The sequence below is a fragment of the Anneissia japonica genome, unplaced genomic scaffold (assembly GCF_011630105.1).
Source record: "Anneissia japonica isolate Jap-2015-1 unplaced genomic scaffold, ASM1163010v1 scaffold1272_len640109_cov177, whole genome shotgun sequence".
Classification (NCBI taxonomy): Eukaryota; Metazoa; Echinodermata; class Crinoidea; order Comatulida; family Comatulidae; genus Anneissia; species Anneissia japonica.
Genome location: NW_022700814.1, coordinates 402,526 through 422,202, shown reverse-complemented (window position 1 = coordinate 422,202; position 19,677 = coordinate 402,526). Strand labels below are relative to the sequence as shown.

The 19,677-nt window shown below is 34.8% G+C and overlaps 2 protein-coding genes across 2 annotated transcripts in view; both read left to right on the top strand.

Annotated features, from left to right (window-relative positions):
- LOC117103435 overlaps positions 1-5,936 on the top strand; it is a 13,312-nt gene extending 7,376 nt beyond the window's left edge. Inside the window, exon 3 of the mRNA XM_033243990.1 lies at positions 5,106-5,936. Within this exon, the coding sequence (XP_033099881.1) occupies positions 5,106-5,195 (90 nt within the window). The 3' untranslated portion in view covers positions 5,196-5,936. The remainder of the gene's footprint in view (positions 1-5,105) is intronic.
- A 5,384-nt stretch (positions 5,937-11,320) lies between these two features.
- The window catches only part of LOC117103432 (multiple C2 and transmembrane domain-containing protein 1-like), an 85,936-nt gene continuing 77,579 nt past the window's right edge, over positions 11,321-19,677 (top strand). Inside the window, exon 1 of the mRNA XM_033243976.1 lies at positions 11,321-11,525. Coding sequence (XP_033099867.1) covers positions 11,496-11,525 — 30 coding nt within the window. The 5' untranslated portion in view covers positions 11,321-11,495. The remainder of the gene's footprint in view (positions 11,526-19,677) is intronic.

Here is a 19,677-nt window from a genome sequence, read left to right as displayed (position 1 = left end):
ATATAAAGTAGTTACTATTTTACAGTACAGTTTGTTTTTTTGCCATATAAAAAAGTTAAAGTTTATTAGTTGATCCCTGAATAATAAGTTGTTTACTACAGGGGAGGAACACAACAATAAATTGTAACAATGTTATAATTTGTTAAAGCGCAAATGATAAATGATACTCAGCGTGCAACAGTTCAATTTCATTCTGTGCAGAGACATGGTTGATACAACATGTTATTGTATGCTACAGTAGTACAAAACTTTACAGTTTTATTTATGAAAGGAAGCTTTGGATTTATTTTTACATTGAAAAATTCATGGATGAGTCTGACATTGAATTTGAAAGAAGTAAGATTAATACTGTTTTCAATCTAGGCCTAGGCTACTAGAATTAGGGCTACTGCTAGCCCATACAGTACTATGCATAGGCCTATATAGTTAGTGGTTGTACTACATGTAGCTACTCTAGGCCTAGCTATAGGCTAGACCTGATTATATAGGCAGTACTATTGTACTATCTAGGCCTTGCTACGGCTATCTTTAAGTCTTCCTAGCCTAGCTAGGGCCTAGGCCGGTTTTAATGTTCAGCCAGGCCTAAGGCCTAGGCTTAGAATAATTTCTTTGCCTACCTACCTCAAGTATGTTTTGCTTTCGTCAGCTTCATAATTTTCTAAATTAAATTTACCGTACTTCCAGTATGGTAAAGTTACACTATGCTGCCTGGCGTCAAACAGTAATAATAAATCATCATCATCGCCTGCTACGAGCAGATCGTCTATCCTGGCAGCAGCCATCATACAACAGTTACATAGGCCTATCTACAGTGTTTATTTTCAATTCACTCAAGCATGTCCGGTGGTGACGTATGTATTTGCATCGTCGTCGGGATGATAGTCTGATCATAGCAGAACAACACTAATGTAGGCCTCCCAAAATGTGGCAACCGTATCCGAAAACGGCATGGGTGTCCTCTATACCCAGGCCTAATAATATGACCTACAGAGAAAAAATAATGCCAACCTAGCTTACTGCACTAAATTCTGATTTTCATCATATATGAAGAGTATTCATTTTCGATTACTGTATTAGGAATTGGGGCTAAAAATAATAGGAAATCGTGTTGACAGTTTTTACATGCATTAACCTTCATAAAATAATTACCATTAGCGTATGATATGCAACTATATTAATTACTACTTATAATTATAGAGACCTGTATGTGCAGGGTATAGTGCTGGAGGTGCCAATGTATTCAACAAGGGTGAACCATTCCAGCTAATCTGATAACTTGTGACCTTTCTCTACAGTCTCTAATATAGTTTACTACATCACCCCTAATAATGTAGTCAGTGTCCTAAATAATGATGAAAGTTGAGTCATGTATAAGGTGCAACATGTTGTGCAACTTTTTCAACACTGCCAAATTCATTTTCTTTGCCAAGTCATTTCCTTGGCGAAGACACTGTTGGCAAAGTGCCTTCCTCAAGGAGGCTGTGCAAGTAATGTGAACAGCTTTTTGCATGAACCTATAACCTTTAGATTAAAGGAGAAGCCAGTGTGCCAAAATCATATCTGAAGAAATGATAGTCTCCTCTTACTACCTCAGGTATGGGGTAGCTTAGTTGAGTACAGCTTAGCTCAGTCAGACCAATTGTTGGTAGCTACTATGTGTGCACTGAACTGCAGAGATCCATAACCCTGGGCCCTGGTTCAATTCTGTCGGGAAGACCAAAATCTGGTCTCCAATAGTGACACTATGTTTCAGAATAGATTGTTTTTTTATCTTTGGTCTCTTGTGCAATATGGAAATTAACTTTATGATGATTCATGAGGTGTACATCTCCTACACAGTGTGTGACCTTCTTAATTACTGTACACTGTGTAAACAATCAATGACAGTTAACCCTCTGGATACCGGATTCTTTTGTAGTGCAAACACTTGAATACCGGATTCTTTTGCAGTGTAAAAGGTTTTTTGCATTTTTTGAGTATACGTCGTTCTGGTGGATTTTTTTGAACTTTCTCTAAATTATACAGAAAAATGTTTCAAAAACAAAGAAAGCTTATAGAATAAGCTTTCATTTGATGTATAATTTATATTTTTAGGATTTTTTTTTCATAATAGAATATAATATAATATATATAATATAATATAAATGACAGAAAAATGCTACATAAAAATCGTCAGCAAAAACCGAAAAAAAAAAAAATTATAGCCAAAAAAAAAATAAAAACAAATATAAAACATTCCTACTCCACACAGTTATATAATTTATTTACCCAACCATCCATAACTATAAGCACGATCTTTCCATTTCCATTCAAAACCGTCGACCACCCTTACATTTCCAGGCCTAGGCTCCTCTTCATCAAGGACATCTCCGCCGTCAGAACTGCTTGAAGCCCCACCGTCATCATCGCTAACAGGCACGTCTAAGTCTCGCACATCTAAAAACTCGCCTTCATCGCTGTCTGAATAAAAAATCAGGTCAATCGCTTCCTCAGCTGTGTACACATCTTGTGCGGCCATTTCGAAAAATTGTTGAAATTAATAACTATTTCAAATTGATATTTCTAAAAATTTTTATATAAGCGCATGTGAGTTCTTCAGAGATTTCGAAAGAAAAAAGCTCCACGCATGCATGTTCAAAATTTCTGACGTATTGGAGCTAAAATAAAAACAGGAGCGATTTGAAAACCACCTATTTTTTAGTCACTAAATTTCGACTGCAGTCGAAAATGGGAATTCTCGGTTTGAGGTCAATTTCGACTACAGTCGAAGACGGTATCTAGAGGGTTAAGTGATAAAGTTCTTGATACAGTACTACAGTATTACCAACATGCAAGGTCACTGAAGGTAGTACCTGTTCCACTGTACAGCAGCCTTCAGTTGTTTAATGGGTCTTTGAACATTAACATGTCAAACACTAAGGGTGTGTTTCTACTGATAAACACAAAATAATAGATTTTTTTAAACCGCTTTTTTAATGCGTACCAGACAGCCTGCTCGCGTTGCAACTGCAATTTTTGATTTTTCGAAAATCGGTTTTTGTGACGGAAATTATGTTTTGAAAGTTCGCACCTAATATGATCTAGTCTTTGCAGTGATTGACCTGGAGGTCACATTTCACCTGATAATTGCTTTTTTTGTGTTGTAGCTAAAAATTTTTTTTTAATCGCTTTTAAACTGGTCCCGCATCTATTGTGAGAATAAAAGCGATTTTTCAAAAAAGCGATTTTTAATCGATTATTTCCTTCCAGTAGAAACAGGCCCTAAAACCACAATCGCACGGGACTTAGTTTGCTAAAACTAACCGACATGACGGTTAGTTTAGTCATAAATAGTCCTGTGCGAACAACCTAGGAAGTTTTCCGGTCAGGAAACTTACCCGAGTCGATGGTGCTCAGGAAAACTACTGGAGTGTATCTGACTGGGCTAGATAGTCCAATGCGAACAGCGCGACTCGGTTAATCTTCCGGGGTCACTGAAGTTGATGACATTTATCGCTCTGTTGCGCACAATTTCAACTCACAATTTCGCGCGACACGAATATTGTTTTGATTCTGCTTGTTGGTATTGTAACTAAATTTATATCATCGTTTCTGCTTTCACTTGCCTGAATTATTATTATTGGAGCATGACTGATTTGATTGAAATTGTGAATGGTTTGTTTAGCCTTCCTAGGCCGAACAATCAAATTCGTACTCGCAGTAGTAGTAGTAGTAGGCCTAGGTTTTACCCTCGATGACAGGCAAAAATCCAAGTGCGGACAGCCTTACGATTTCACCGTCGGAGTGTTAACTGGCGTCTCAGCAAAATCTTCCCCTTTTTAAATCCAGTGCAACTGCGGTTTAATTAGATTTCACCTGACCAGTTGGGTATAGAACTGTGAAGGCTTTGTACACATAATGTTTAGTCTTCATAGTTACGTTTACTCCTGAAGGGGGATAAATCCAAAGTTTGTTGCAGTATGTCAGAGTATTGATTATTTATCGTTGGTCGTGTACAACTTGGTACATGGGCTTGAAAAATCCTGTTCCAAATAGGGCCCGTTCATGCTTATGTTATTACCCGTTGAATGTTAGCGGGAATATAATTCGAAGGTAGTATGAACGGGGGTAATTGAAAAAACATCTGGCCAAAAAGCAAGTTAGCCAACCCACCAAACTTGCCGGTTAAAAGTTTCTCGAGGCGAATCCTCGTGACCTCGGTGATGACATTAATGACTTTTACAGGCCTAGGCCTACTAACGAGGGATGTCCAAAATAGGCCTACCTCATGCTGCGAGTGCGATAAGGGTCCTCCCAAGCATTATTCCTATCCCTTTTCTCTCAATTCTCCAAAGAGTCAACATGCATTGCTCCTATGCCGCAAAATTATATTTTTACTTAACTTTACTTGGGACTTCGCTATTAATTTCCCCGAAAATGAATCGAAAAAATGCCGGACAGAAGAGGCAACTTTCGCCCTGATAAGTGTGTGGGGGTGTACCCAGAAACAAGAAGGTTTTGATGGGACAAGGAGGAACGCACAAACCTACAGGCTGATAATTACGAAGATGGAAGAGCTGGGATTTGGCTTTAATAGAGCCCAAATAATCAATAAGTGCAAAAACTTAAAAAAACAATACAACCAGGCTAAGGATGAAAACAACAAGTCAGGGAACGGGCCCACAGACTGGTTGTATTTTGCAGAAATGGATGAGATTTTTGGCGATAGGCCAGCATCCAGGCCCACACAACCAGTGTTGGACATAAAACATCATTAGTGAGTGACCTTCTAACTACCCACTGAATTTACAAAGCATGAATGAGGGTTGGTTGTAGGGCCGCAGGCGACTCGCAGGGTTCATACCGTTAAATGTGAAGGCGAGTTGTGTATGAACGCAGGCTTAGTCAATGTTGCCACAGAACATTGCCTCTATGCAGAATGTGTGGCCTCATATTTTGAATTTGTTTATGTTGTGCATTCCAAAACAGCTTTTCAGTATTACTATACTCAGTCAGGGATTGATTTATAGGTACTATAATGTATATGTTAATTCAATATTTACTTAATACATTACTGTACAATAACAAAGCATTCTGCATTTGCTGTGAATATCCAACTTTATTAGACCTACTCTGTTCACAACAAACTGAAGTCTTGCTCTTTGGGTTGGCATCTCTCCGGTATTGGATACACCACCTTCTTGTTACCTGGGTAACCCGGGAACATCATAAACTCTAATATGGATTTTCTGGTAAGCTTGTTTATTCATCAGATCTCTTATATTATTAGCTTCAGTTATTGTATGAATATTTACCTTATATATGCTTTTGTCAAAATTTGAATGCCAAAATGTACTGTAAAGCATCATCTCATGAACTTTATAAGCATGAGGTGTTAACACAATTTCATCCATGACTTGTTTTTAGACCATCAATACTGTAATGTAATAATTATAATTATCAGGTGGTCATTATCCATTAACCATAGCCTGCTCTACTATGCCATTCTTTAGTACATTAGTTAGGCTACCACATTTACTCGACTCCATACAGTAGCTATTGCCATTCCTGTAAAGCCTGTAAAATTATTTGGTGAATTCTAGCTAGTCTTTGTAGGTGTTTTGACTAGTATTAGAACATGTTTGTGAGCGAGGACATGACAAATTCTGGCGGTTGCTTCGATATGTGGCCCAGAAAACGTGACAGCCTGGCCAGTGCTTTGGTCTGGGCATAGCAATTTTAAAGGCTGGCGAGTGGGCCCTACATAACTGAAACCAGTTAGTAATTCACTAAACTTTTTAACAAATCCTTCAATTTTCATTTCCTTGATCCATTTCTTAAACCTGCATGCCCATCTGGGTTTTCATAGTCAAGGGTCGGCTTATCAACAATGCATTATTCATGTTTCAAATGAACCTCAACCAATGGTCACAGTGAATCATATTTATTTGATTAAACACCCCTAAAAAAATTCCCCCCCCCCCCCCAAATAGACATCCCCTCCAGAGCCTCATATCCTCCCTCAAATAAATGCTCCAGGGCATTTATTTTTTCTGTGAATAAAAATTGCCTAAATGACTATAAACAAAACTTAAATGGAAGCAACATCATTCTCAACACATTCTATTATGTTCTACTCCAGTAGAACTAAATTGTTCTAACCTGGTTGGGACCATAGGCCCAAGTCTTTATGATCAAGTATGCAATAACACATTTTGACAGTAATACAATCTGGTGTGTTTATTCAATTAAATATGGTAACTAATTTATCTGTAAATTTCTGAAAACAATTGTTTGGATTTAATTTTTATACAGTAATTCAGGATGACTTTCCTAAAACTGTAAAATGTCTAATTCAGTTATGGCTGAATTAAATTTTCAAGATCTTTGAGTATCCATCGGTCAGTTGAAGGCTAGCCTTGCTAGTGTGTCTTTGTGTCAGTATTAAACACTATTGATTGTCATAAAATCAATTTTTATGTAATCATTCATCATGTCTGCATCATTGGCAATTCCCTCAGGCTTGAAGCATATTTGTTAAAATATTATTTATAATATGAACAGTTGATAAATTATGAAAAATTGAAATCTTTGGAGGGATACAAGATCAAATTTGCATAATTTTTGTCCTTATTTTCTATAATGCATATTAATAATTCTGCCAATAATTGCTTTTGTGTTGACAGCAAGCCCTGTCCGGATTATCAAATTTCATTTGAATATGTGATATGCAAAAATATGGTCATGATGACTATATCATGACTATATATAGGCCCATATGGGCATACAACAGTTTTTAATCAAAGAAAGTTTGATAGCCTGTACAGACCTTTATATTACAGTAGTGTATACTTGTCTGCTGCCCTCTATACTAGTGATGACATGACAACAAAATGAGCTGAGTAGTAGCCTGCCCTCTGAAAATGTCTATCGTACACCAAAGGTTACTGTACTATCAGATCAGATCTGAACATTGACATAGATACCCATATTAAATGTTCCAAATTCATATTGATTAATTAATTTAATTATGTTATGTACAGGATATCATGTGTAGCATAAATTAGAATTCAACCAAGACATCCTTAACATAATATTATAAGGTCAATGCACTTTGTTATAGGCCTTTCTCGCATCTGTGGCCATTATGATTATAGTTTTGCTTACCTATGTTCTGTGTCACACCTTTGGAACATTCTTCACAGAATTGTCTGTTTTAAACACATTTCATTTACGCCACACTTTAGTCATTTTTAGACATAGGATAGATGTTTATTTTTTATAAGTGGCACATGTTAGACAAATAATACTTAAAAAGCTATTGGATCTATGATGAATTTTGGTGATCCGCATCTAGTGCGGATCACCTTCTTATTGTCAGGATCATCATCTTTTTTTTTGGTGATCCGCTTCACAAGCGGATCACCTTTTGTTATTGTCAGAGATCTTCATCATTTTTTTATTCTTTTTCTTTCTCCCATTTTCTGTTCGCACAATATCTCAAAATTGCTGTGAGCTACGCACATATCCACTTCAACGAACATTTGGCTTGGCCTGGAATAGTCACAGTAAGATTTGAACATGCTCAGTCATGCGTGACATCATCTATGCGCAATTTTTTCGTTTTTACATTATCGATCATATTCTAACCAATTGTCAATCCTCAATCATATTCAGTGGGCATAAACTTCAGGTCAAGCATAAATATCACGTACCCAAATCTTTTGTGTGCACGTCATAATGCGTGCATCAAAATTTCAAAATGCTCAAAATCACTTTTTGACTAAATTAGAGCACGTTTCAGGCCATTTTGAGCATTTCAAAATTTTTTGACATTTTTACATGCGCGGCATGTATGGAAGCTAGAAATTACGTTTTTTTTTTTACTTATTTTGGGTTTAATTAATTTCCATTCTTTTCAGTCATCTTTTGGCCAATAGCAATGCCGTACGTGCCCATCAAACATAGGGATCTTTGCGCACGTTTGTGCCGATATACAGTGAAAACATGCTGAAAATCAGGCCTATTTTCCTATCAGTTATAGCTCCTTAGGATGAAAGGTGACCCCCAATTTTTATTACATATTCTGAAAGCACATGAGTTGTACATATGATTTTATAGACCATAATGGCTGATCGGTCACAGTGACGTCATCATTTTGCCATCTGAATAAAAAAAAACTGAATTTTATCTATGACATCATTTTTGAAAATACGCTTTTAAGAGTACCTGGCTTGTCCTGGATCGATCGTCTCCCAACTTTGAGTATGTTACAGCTCAGACAACTCTCTTTCATATGTGACTGTGACTTTTTACATTTTTGATGATGTCATCATGGTCAAAATAAATGGTTTTTTTTATCCCACTCATCTTTCTTTCCTCAAAACTTTGATGACCCATATCATATTAACCATTCGTCATTTCTGAATCATATTCAGTGGAAGCGGATCACCAAAAAAAGATAAAGATGATCCTGACAATAACAAGCTTCTCGAGCACCAATAAATTTGCTTTTGTTTTGTTGTTTTAATCGTAGTATTAATATAAATTGTTTTGTACTCCTATTAATATTTCACTCCTCTTTTGTATCCGTTTACTTAGGATTTTGTTATTTTTATACATTGCTGGTCACCATGAAGATGAATTTCAAATTAAAATAAAGTTGATTTGATTGCTTAATTGATAGAAAATCAGGTAATTCTGACAACTAGCAGAACACAATACAGGTTAATGTTTTCATTCATTGATGCATCATCCATTCATTGATTTGTTTCATTCATTCATTCATCCATGTATTAATTTCATTTCATCCCTTTTATTTGTTTCATTCTTTTCAGTCCTCTCATTTCACTATCAAGTCATTCTATTCCTTAAATCATTCATTAAATTAGTCATTCCATTCATTAAATTTTTAATTCCATTCATTAAATCATTAATTGGATTCATAATATCCTTCATTCAATTTATTAAATTATTCATTCAATTCATTTAAGTCATTCATTCCATGCATTAAATCACTCAATTCATTTAATCATAATAATTTACTATTTTGGATTTCAAGGTTTTGAAACATTTCTGGGGACATAAATTAATTTTCAATATGGATAAACAAAATACAGTTCTGTATAGAGCTAATAATACCAACAATGTAGGGTTATGGTATTGCATTACAGCGTAGATCTTCCTATAAATCGCAATCGTGTGACTGATCTAAAGAAGAATACCTTACGTAAGCTTCTCAAAGATACGTGTACTAAATCTATATTTTCCTGCAATAATCAGCTTTATAAGCAAACTGATGGGGTATCAATGGATTCTCCATTGGGCCCAGTTCTGGCCAGTATTATAATGACTGAGCTTGAGCAATCATTAATTCCTAGTTTGGTTAATGACGGCATTGTTCAATTCTATGCCCGTTTTGTTGACGATACTCTGTTGCTTGCTAAGCCTTTTGAATTTAATTATATACATGATTTATTTAATTTATTTCATCGTAATATAAAGTTTTCACATTTGAGTCTTTTGAGCATTCTACAAATATTCATTTTCTTGATATTTCTTTTGACATGCAAGGTAATATGGGTATTTATTGGAAGGATACCCATACAGGACAGTATGCTTATTTTGAGAGTATTGTTCCATGGGCGCATAAGGTGTCTTGGACACGTAGCCTTTTTTACAGGGCACATAGAATATGTTCCCCTGGTTCATCATTAGATAAGGAGGTCGACATGATTAGAAAACTGGTGTCATGGAATGGTTTCCCGAAGTATATTTTCCATCGTATTCTTTCTAATCTAAATATTCAGAATAATGTAACTGATATCTTTGTTAATGTTGTTAATAGGCCGAAAATTTTGGTGCGCTTACCTTTTCATTGGTAAAAAAGGTAGCTTTATTTAATCCATAAATGTATTAAAAAGATAAGTAGACACTTGATGTTAAATTTGTTACGCTTTGGCAAACCAAACAAATTCATATTTTACTTTTAATAAGGATCTGACACCGAAAGAGTATTGCAGCTCTTTAATATATAAATTCAAATGTCCTGGATGCCTTGAGAGTTATATAGGCAAAACAGATAGATGTTTAAAGGTTCGAGCTGTTGAGAATTTTCGTAATGCAAACAGTAGTGTACATGAAGACATTGAGAGTTGTGAAGGTTTTAACCATATGATTGGTCTACAATTTATGACTGCTGACGATATTTCCAAACAATCTCTTAAAATAGAGTCCTTAAAATTTGATAATATTAATACTATTCATAGTTTTGTACATTGGACAGAAATTTTATTTGCTGAAGCCTTAGCAATAAGATACAAGCCTAGTTGAAACTATGGTCTCAGAGCCTTTAAAGAACTTGCATTATTCACCTAAGCGTAAAGTGTCAACTTGCCTTTGTTCCAAAATAATCATTTGTTTATCAGAATATCATCTTGTCTCCAAATGATCTGCCCACCTTTTTCTAATTGGTCAAAATTTATCTTGATTTATATTGATTTCGGTTAAGTTTGTCACCCTTTTGGACTATAGACTATTCATTCTTGACAATTTTCTAATAAAGAAAGAAATGTAGAATCAACTACGACCTCATGTCTGTCATTTTTCGGAGTCACCATACTCATATTTTATTTACCTATAATCAGTGGATCCTTTGGTTTTTGTACAGTAAGCCTACTACATCATTGACATCACAACACCATATAAATCTTGAACAGGAACAAACTACTAAGGTAGCGAAAATCTATCAACTTAATCATTTGCAACTAATATACATCACTGGTTAATGAAAAATAAAACACAAACATGAAAAAGCAATTAGCTGAAGATGAGTAATATGCCATCACTATTATCTGTACTGTAATGATAATACAGTAGTAATAGAATTTTAAACTTACATTTTTCACAACACAACAATATGCATTTACTCATGAAATTAAATTTTCAAATGAATAATTTTTATTGTTATTAAATATTCATTTGAATATAATTTAGTATTTTTTTATAGTTCTGTTAACCTTTCGAAGCACTTGGTGAATTTACAACAGTAGTGTAAAAAAACCCAATAATACAAATGTTGAATCAATAATAGAATAATTACTGTTAAATTTACTGTCGTGACTTAAGGTTGCATTTAAGATTAATAGTGATACGATGATTGTAATTGGTTAGGTAAATGTCGACATCATACCTATCAACACCCTCTTCTCACTTACGCCAATAGAAACTCATAAGAAAATATTGGCGAAACTAACTGCTTGTTAATTTACCCATATATCAACTATCATGGGAATCTCCTGGCACACTACTGTACTGTGCTAGATGAACCGTGACACTACTAGTCGCTACTACACTCTGCATCACCTTCCATCAGTGTTTTCTTAGTTAACAATGATTTTTCATGAATAAATTTCTTGATAATCTTGGTTGAATGAGTGGTGTTTGAGAGTCGATTCTGAGGCCCTTGTGTCTATGCAACGAGAGTAATTACCAGCAGTTATTCATCGAAGATTACCATGCGAAGGAGATTCTCCTTGCCTATACAGGTAGATATATTTTTTTTTTTTTTTTTTGATATCCTTAAGTACTTTTCATTGTAAGTTTGTTTCTTCAAAATAATTATTATTAGTGTATCTGTTATGGTTTTTACAATTAAATGTAGGAATACTATTTGGAAGATTAGATTACGGTTTATCAACCTACATGTAAAGATTACCAATCATATTTAGATGATTTTCCTTTTGAATAGTTTACTTATTAACAAAACAATTTCATTTTTGCGAATTTATGTATATTGTTTGCATAAGAAAAGCATTTATTTATTCTAAAATTTTGATAAAAAGCTAAAATATATTGTAATTAAATTATATAAAAATTAAGCATTTTTGTATTTTTAGAATTTAGAATATAATTATAAGATTTTCTTTTTTATCTAATAAAAGAAAATTTAATTTATTGTAATGGCGATAATGATAGTCTTGCTATTGGATCAAAATGAAATTATATTTAAAAATAAGAAATACATAGTGCCTTGACCATCATTTATTAATATTATATGAAGTATTATAAAGCATGGTTGAATAGACATACCTTAAAGAAAACAAATAATGTATGTAATATGCAACCTAATTGCATTTTTATAATGAGTATCTAAGGATCTATCTCCGTATCATCAGTTGTTGATCTACAGTATGCATATTGGCCATTATTATTGTTAATGTATAACAAGTATATTCATCAGGTGATATATAATAATAACTTTATTTATCCACGGATACTCATTTCAATCTTTTTACAAAGGTTGGTCTTCCAAGAGGCCGTGTAAGATTCGTTCACTGGAAAATTCAAAATGGTGTTATTCATTGTATTTCATATTGCAATAATGGTTTCAGGTGCTTTTTTAAAGCCCTGCATTGTTTTATCCACAAAAATTCTCTTCCGTCTCTCAAATTTCTTTCTAGTTAATATAATATCATTATCAGGCGTCTCCCTTTCCAGCTATAAAATTCTTTAATAAACATTGAACAATTAAGATTCTTTCCATCTCTATGTGGAGATGGGAAAAGAAGTGATAGTAATTTATAACTCCATGACTTTCATGCTTTGCTCTGCAGGTTTTCAGTGGGGAGAACCTGGGGCATGCATCTATGTCCCCTCTCCATAGTTACATCTCTACATCTACACCATCTTAACATGGGTATCTCCACAACTCTTCCGTATTTTACTCAGCAGCTACACCCTTGTTTATTAAACATAAGTCCTACTCAGTATTTTAGTGTGTTTCATAGTTCACATAATCACATTGCATGATACATTATTAGCCTAAAGTGCCATTATGAAGGTACCAAGATTTATTTATTGGCCTTCATTTTTAAATGATCATCAAAATTCCCATTTTCCTAGATGTCTTTCAACATAGCTCACATACAAAAATGCATCTAGACACACTTTTAAATGTTTTTCCACTTTCCATTTCTGTTTTTCTGATCCATGTGTTACCGTAATAGTTCTCCCATTGGTCCTTAATTACTCCATGGAATTCACTCTACACTCTCCATACTGGTGTAACAGGATCTAAGCGATGTCCTCACCATTTACCGTGTTTCTCAGCATCTTACCGCTGATACAGATTTACGTTATGTGATTATTTTTATTGGCCAAATATGCCTAGAAGTTTTTGTGATGTATGTCAATTTACAGTACTTAATTTATAGAAAATGAGTATTTGAATTATTGCAAATTGAATTAAATTCTTTAGAGGAAATCCATATAAGTAAACAGTAATTTGTATTGTTTAATGTAATTAATGACCATAGCCTCCTACCTTTCCAACTGGAACAATCCCCTAGCTAATATGTCAAACATCGTTGGTGTTGGGGAGTAGTACAAACTAATGCGGTATTACGAACTGATTAATAATTCAGCTGTACCGGCATCAAACAAGTTACTTATCCATTAACGCGAGTATTAATTATCAACTGGATTGAGTGTAGTGTGGTAAAGGTTGTTCTGTATCATCAAATGATTAAATTTAAAGGGACAGCCATGCAAGTGTATGTACACCAAGGCCAGGGACATTTTTTACATGTCACATGTAAAAATTGTATACTACCAGTCAGCATTGTCTGCCCCTGATCAGGTTTTGTTGTGAGATTCTTTTATACTGGACAGGTCACTGGCCCATTGTAATAACGTATGCCTGGATGGTACAATACCCTCAGATAGGGCATGGAGGAAATATATCTTAATATATTTCCTCCATGGGTAGGCGAGCCAGATAGCATATTTTCCCTAGAAGAAGGAATTCACTTAAGCTGAGTATTCCTTCCCTACTCATCAGTTTGAGGCAGTTGCGACAATTCACCAGTGCGAAACAAATCCATATAATTTTAAAGTACTGAGTGAGAGATGGTACAGTACTCTAAGAATGAAAGAATTGACATTAATGTAAACAAATTAATTATTTTTTTGTGTTGTTTTCTTTACATCATTTCTTTCAGCGCTTTGAGGCTATTTTTTGCATTATATTATTGTTTTTTGTATTTTATTATTATTATTATTATTAAGAACATCACTTATCTGTTAGTGCTGCCGATTTAATTGTATACATACTTTATTCATACCAAATTTTAAAAGAATCTTTTGACTGATTTATAGCTCACTGCACTTGTATAAAAAAACTGTGTATATATCTTTAAGTAGCATACGTTAATGGACTAAGTAGTATTGTCACCTAAGTAGCCTTGGTTATCACTAGGCCCACTGTGAAGCCTGATTTGACGTTTACAATCCATATGATGAATATTTCAGAGATTCCAGGTTTGACAAATTTGCAGGCGTGGGACAGGAAAGTTGATTTCTAAATGCGCGAAAAGGCATTCATTTAGTAAGAAGGTGGCTACAAAGGTCACAAATAGGATATTTTATATAGGTATTAGGCATACATTATTGCACGAAATTTGATCCTTAGGCATGAGAGCATGAGACAGACCCCACATGTAGAATTTGTAGGACTGATATTTTCCAAGAAGTTTTATATAAAACATTAATAATGCCAGTGGGTGTCGGGAGGAAAACTACCACCAATCCCACTGGACAAGAATTGGGCCCTTCAGGTTGACTAACTAAAACTTTGAGTGAGCTCTCTGAAAGGCTACCCTACTAAAATAGAATTTTAACAAATTTAAAATCAATCAAATTTCTATCACTGACTTATTTTCTCCTCTGCCTAAATGAGCAAAAAAAATGTTCACTCTCCTGACAATCTTTAAAATATAAAGTTAACAAGCTATAGGAAATCTCACCTTAAAGAAATTCCAAGCAGACGAAATATGCACAAAGCAATGTACGATTAATTGTGTAGCTGAAATAATAATTAAATTATAATTATGATAATGTCGGATAATCCCACCAAATATGAAATTCAAATTTATTCAAAGATCATTCATTGCCAAAGGCGTACTGACTCATCAATTGCACGATGGGCATATCTTATTACATTTTGTTTATCTAATACTAACCATGAAAGGCTTGGGGAACACCTTTCATTTAGGAAAAGAAGAAATGATAAAATATTAATACTAGGCCAAATAAATTAATAGCTATTTTGACGTCCCCATCTCATTAAAAAATTTTAAATTAAAAGAAAAAAACAATAATGATCTGAAAGATTGTTGTCAAAGCCTAAGAAGATGTGCATAAAAATGCAGAATACATTACAAAGATTCATTTTACTACTTTTGTAAAAACCTGGGGCGGCCGAAGCATTTAGGTACTGGTCAGGCAGGAGAGTCCACACCTGGAGATTTTTTTTAAGATTTAGTACTTCTAGAGGCTCGGAAAAACCCCCCTCAAGCAAACAATTAATTTTATTTGGCCATACCCTGGATTTACAAAGAGCTTAATGATGAAAAAACTGAGCACAGCGCAGAAATTAAACTCAGTAAGAAGCTTACGAACTTGAGTTTCTTTAGTCATTGGATAAGTCCTTCCATTAGTAGGATATGAACCTAGATCCGTGGAATTTAAGATGATCACCACTGGATTCATATCCACTAAGTATACTCTAATGTCTAAGAATTTTGAAACAACAGTTAGATGCTAGGAAATTTAAGGGCAAGTGAAAATACCATATTTTGAGAGGATCAAGAAAGCAACATATTTTTCAGATAATTGGAAGTTTTACTTTTTTAGAATTACAATAATAATAATAATAATAAAATTAATAATAATAATAATAATAATAATAATAATTATATCCATATCTATTCAAGGATCCCTAAAATAAAAGACAAAGTGCACTGGCACTGAAAGGTGAAATACTTACAATAAAAAAGCAACTAGGAATAATTAAAAAAGAACAAAACAAAATTATCACATAAAGCTACAAATTAAAAACAACAGATAGTGTTAAACCAGTGCTGTTATATAACTGAAGCTTAATTCCTTATATGTAATTATACTTAAATTGACAAAATTATTCTATAGACTCTATGTTAGGGTACATTCGGGGGGGTTTTTTGTGGAGTCTAACACAGGATAAATCCAGAAACAGCAATTTCCAGTTCTCGCCCAACGAGTGTTAAACGCGAACCGCCTGCTGATATCCGCAGATAATCCAAAGCTGCAAATTGCAGTGTTTTGGAGGAGCAAAACTGACGTATTTGCACATACGTTAACAGCAGGGAGGATTTTAACGACTTTCTATGATATCCCTTTTTGATTACTCTTTCAAGCTGTCTTGTGGATGTTCTTGTAAAAACAATCTTGCCTGGATATGTCGCAACGCTGTGACTTCTGCCGTTAGTTGGTACAAATTTACCATTTTGAAACGGCCAATAATAAACGTGTCACTTATTGCAAAACAATGTTATTTTAATCTTTAATTATTATTAATGATGGTTCAAGAAATGAGACGTGCATTTTTTTTTATGGAGAAGAAAACAGAAAAATAGGAGTCATGGAATACAAACTAATAATTTGCATATTGACCTTAGGTTTTATGTCCCAGGTTAATGGGTTTTTGAAAGCCAGTTCTGCACAAACGGATATAATACCTTTAAGAACCCTATGTAATTTGTTTCCGTTATCACTCAAACGCAGCCTTAGTAATTGCACTTAAACAACAGTGCATTACTGTATCTCATTGCATTATTCAGTTAAGCTAAAGTCAAGTGCCTAGAACATTAATGTGGCAATACTGAGAAGTGATAAATTATTAAATTTCTTAGCATTAAAAGATAGGACGTTATTTTCTTATTAGAGATTCATAAAATATTAGAAAATGAAGATAAACCTATTTTATTATTCCATAAGAATGAAGTATTTTCATTCAGTCTTTTTATTGTTCCATTAAAAAGTATGTGATATATTTATACGAGATTATAAATTAAGTAAGAAGTGCTGGATCTGAGACTATAGTTTGTCCGTCTTTTTCCGTTCTCAAGAATCAACAGTGATCACAAGGGAAAGTAATACTCTAATCAGACTAGTCATTTATAACCAATTGCACCAAATCACATCCTATCACAATCCACAAATGTGTGTGAAACTCACCAAAAGTAATCAACTCTGCAATTTTTACCCACTGAAATTTGTGCTACAATACTTTTTACTTCCATAAGCCAATTCTTAGAACCGCATATGCTCGTATCAAGGTCAATTGACATAAACACCATACACACAAAATAGGTTTATGTAAACTGACCTTGATTAACCTTGGATATGAACATGTGCAGCTCCAACCACAAAGTGGCTTATATGAAATGATGTGATCGAATTGAAACAAACTCTACATTAGCTGATGTTTGCCACATGAGCCCGTCATTAGAGGATGCTTTAATGCCCAAAATAACTTTACAATTGCACAATTAGATTAGCCAATCACTTTGTCAAATTTAATATTTTATACTTTCTTATGATATGGCCAACAAAACTATATCTTATGACATGGTTATTCACTTTTGTATTCCTTTGTGTATTCCATATTTTATGCACACTGCCCAGGCAAGTTGAGTGGGCTGAGCGATAAGGCATGGGCGCCACTAACTACAGTTTTTACATCGGCATTCTTCAGAAGCCGCTCCTTGCCCAGGTTTTGGTGGTGGAATTAACACTTTTCGGATAAGGAATTTTAATGGAGGTCCAGTGTACACGTATGACTTGTGTGCACTTTAAACAGATCATTGAATCTTTTGAAAGAGTAGGGGGTTACCCGATTCTATGGTTTTTTATTCAGCGTAATGACGCAGCAATTATGGGTTATTCTCCTACACTTTACCTTCACCTTTATTTGTACCTTCTTAGGAAAGCCCTTATATTGCTTTCCCTTGTCAAAATTTCATGAGGCTGTTTTAGATGTGGGGCAGTTGATTTGCCCTTTTCTGACTCTTCATGTTAATTTTTCATTCTCCTAATCCGAGTTGATTCTGTGATATTCATCTTATAGTCTTTGTAGATTGTGCGATGAATTAAAATCGGGTATGTGATTAGAATTATTCATAACTTTCTGCTAATCACTGATTTAAAATACAACTATGATCTGAAGGTGGAAGCGTTTTGACACAGTGGAACTAGTTTGGTTTCCCAACCTCGAGGTTGGTGGTTTTAATCCTTCACTGTGATATTCGGTTGTGTTCTTGAACAAGGCAATTTATCTACATTGCTTCAGTCTTCCCAGCTTTATCAACTGTGAGTACCAGCAAATTGCTTGTAGTAACCTGAGGTCTTTCACACTCTTAAGGCCAACTCAGACAGCGTCGGCCGACGCAGCCCGACGCGATTTGTTGTCGCGTCGGGTCTGTGTGAGTTGAACGCAGACGCGATGGTGTGCGTCGGGGGCGGCAGTCGCGTAGTAGAATATTAAACGTGTTTAATATTTCTGACGACGGCTTAAGACTGTCCCCGACGATAAATCGGGTCGGGCTGCGTCGGCCGACGCTGTCTGAGTTGGCCTTTATCCGCTTCACACTACCTGAAACTGGAGATAAGCTCCAGCCCTATGAGCCTTGTGGCTCAGCAAGGATTTACCTTATTTATGATCTGAAGATGACAGTATTGTTGTCTTTTTAATATGTTAAATGATGCAGTTTTCATCTACAGATTCCTTATCATTAATTTCACATTTTACATCAGTTTACATAGTGCTATAATGGTATCTATTATATTTTGTATAATAACAGCTGTTTATAGTCACATTTATTCTGACATTGCAATAAATTCTGACTTTGTTTTTGTAGAATTTGAATTCAAACATGCAGTAATTTAGAAAATACACTTTATAACTAGATTTGAACTCGTCACTGAGGATGAGTTAGGTGATCCGCTTGTCAGGAAAAGAAATCTCTGGGCGCTTAAAAGTATAAATTATGGGAAACTACCGTAGCCAGGATTTTCAAACAGTGCAAGTCTTCCATGCTCTCTTTGAATTTGCTAAAGGTAGACCAGGCCCAATTAGGCTAGGCCGAGCTGATTAGGCCAAGTCATCCAAGCCGTCACGGTAAAAGTGGCCGTCCTAAATAATTGTTGGACGGCTGGACGGCTTGCTGGATAAGCCTATGGGCAACAGGGAGACCTCCAGATGGCATCCCCTCTTCCGGTACAGCGGCTGTTTGACAAAACCACTGCCTGTTATCAGTCGCATAATCAACTGTGGACATAATCTCTGTAAGTAAAACTTCATATTTATTTATATCATGGGATGTGTAGTTGAGTCGGTTTCTCATTCCCTTGACATTCCACAATAATACTCCAGTTTGTGATAAAGTATTTTTTACCAGATTCACGCTCCATATTCACTGCCACTCTCATTGCGGAAAGATAACACAAAAAAAAAGAACTTTAGTGCGTAACTCTATGAACTTAATACAAATTTCTTTTGTTTGGCTGGCTAGGAATTTTGTCATGCCTCAGAATTACTTAGACTTGCCAGTAAAACTAGCATTTCAGGGTTGGCGGTGTTGTGCTATTTACATTAATATTAAACATCTATGTACTGTATGTAGTGAAATTTATATAGCGCATAATACTGTGATCTCTATATTTGCTGAGAACCAGAAGGAAAAAGGTAAAAACTAAACCAAGATCTATCCTAAGCTAACCAAAAAACCAAAAAGAACAACACAAGCAGAGGAACCAGAATGACCGCACCGTTCTCCTGCAATTTAAATTCTACTGGAAAGCAGTAGTTGACAGGCTCAT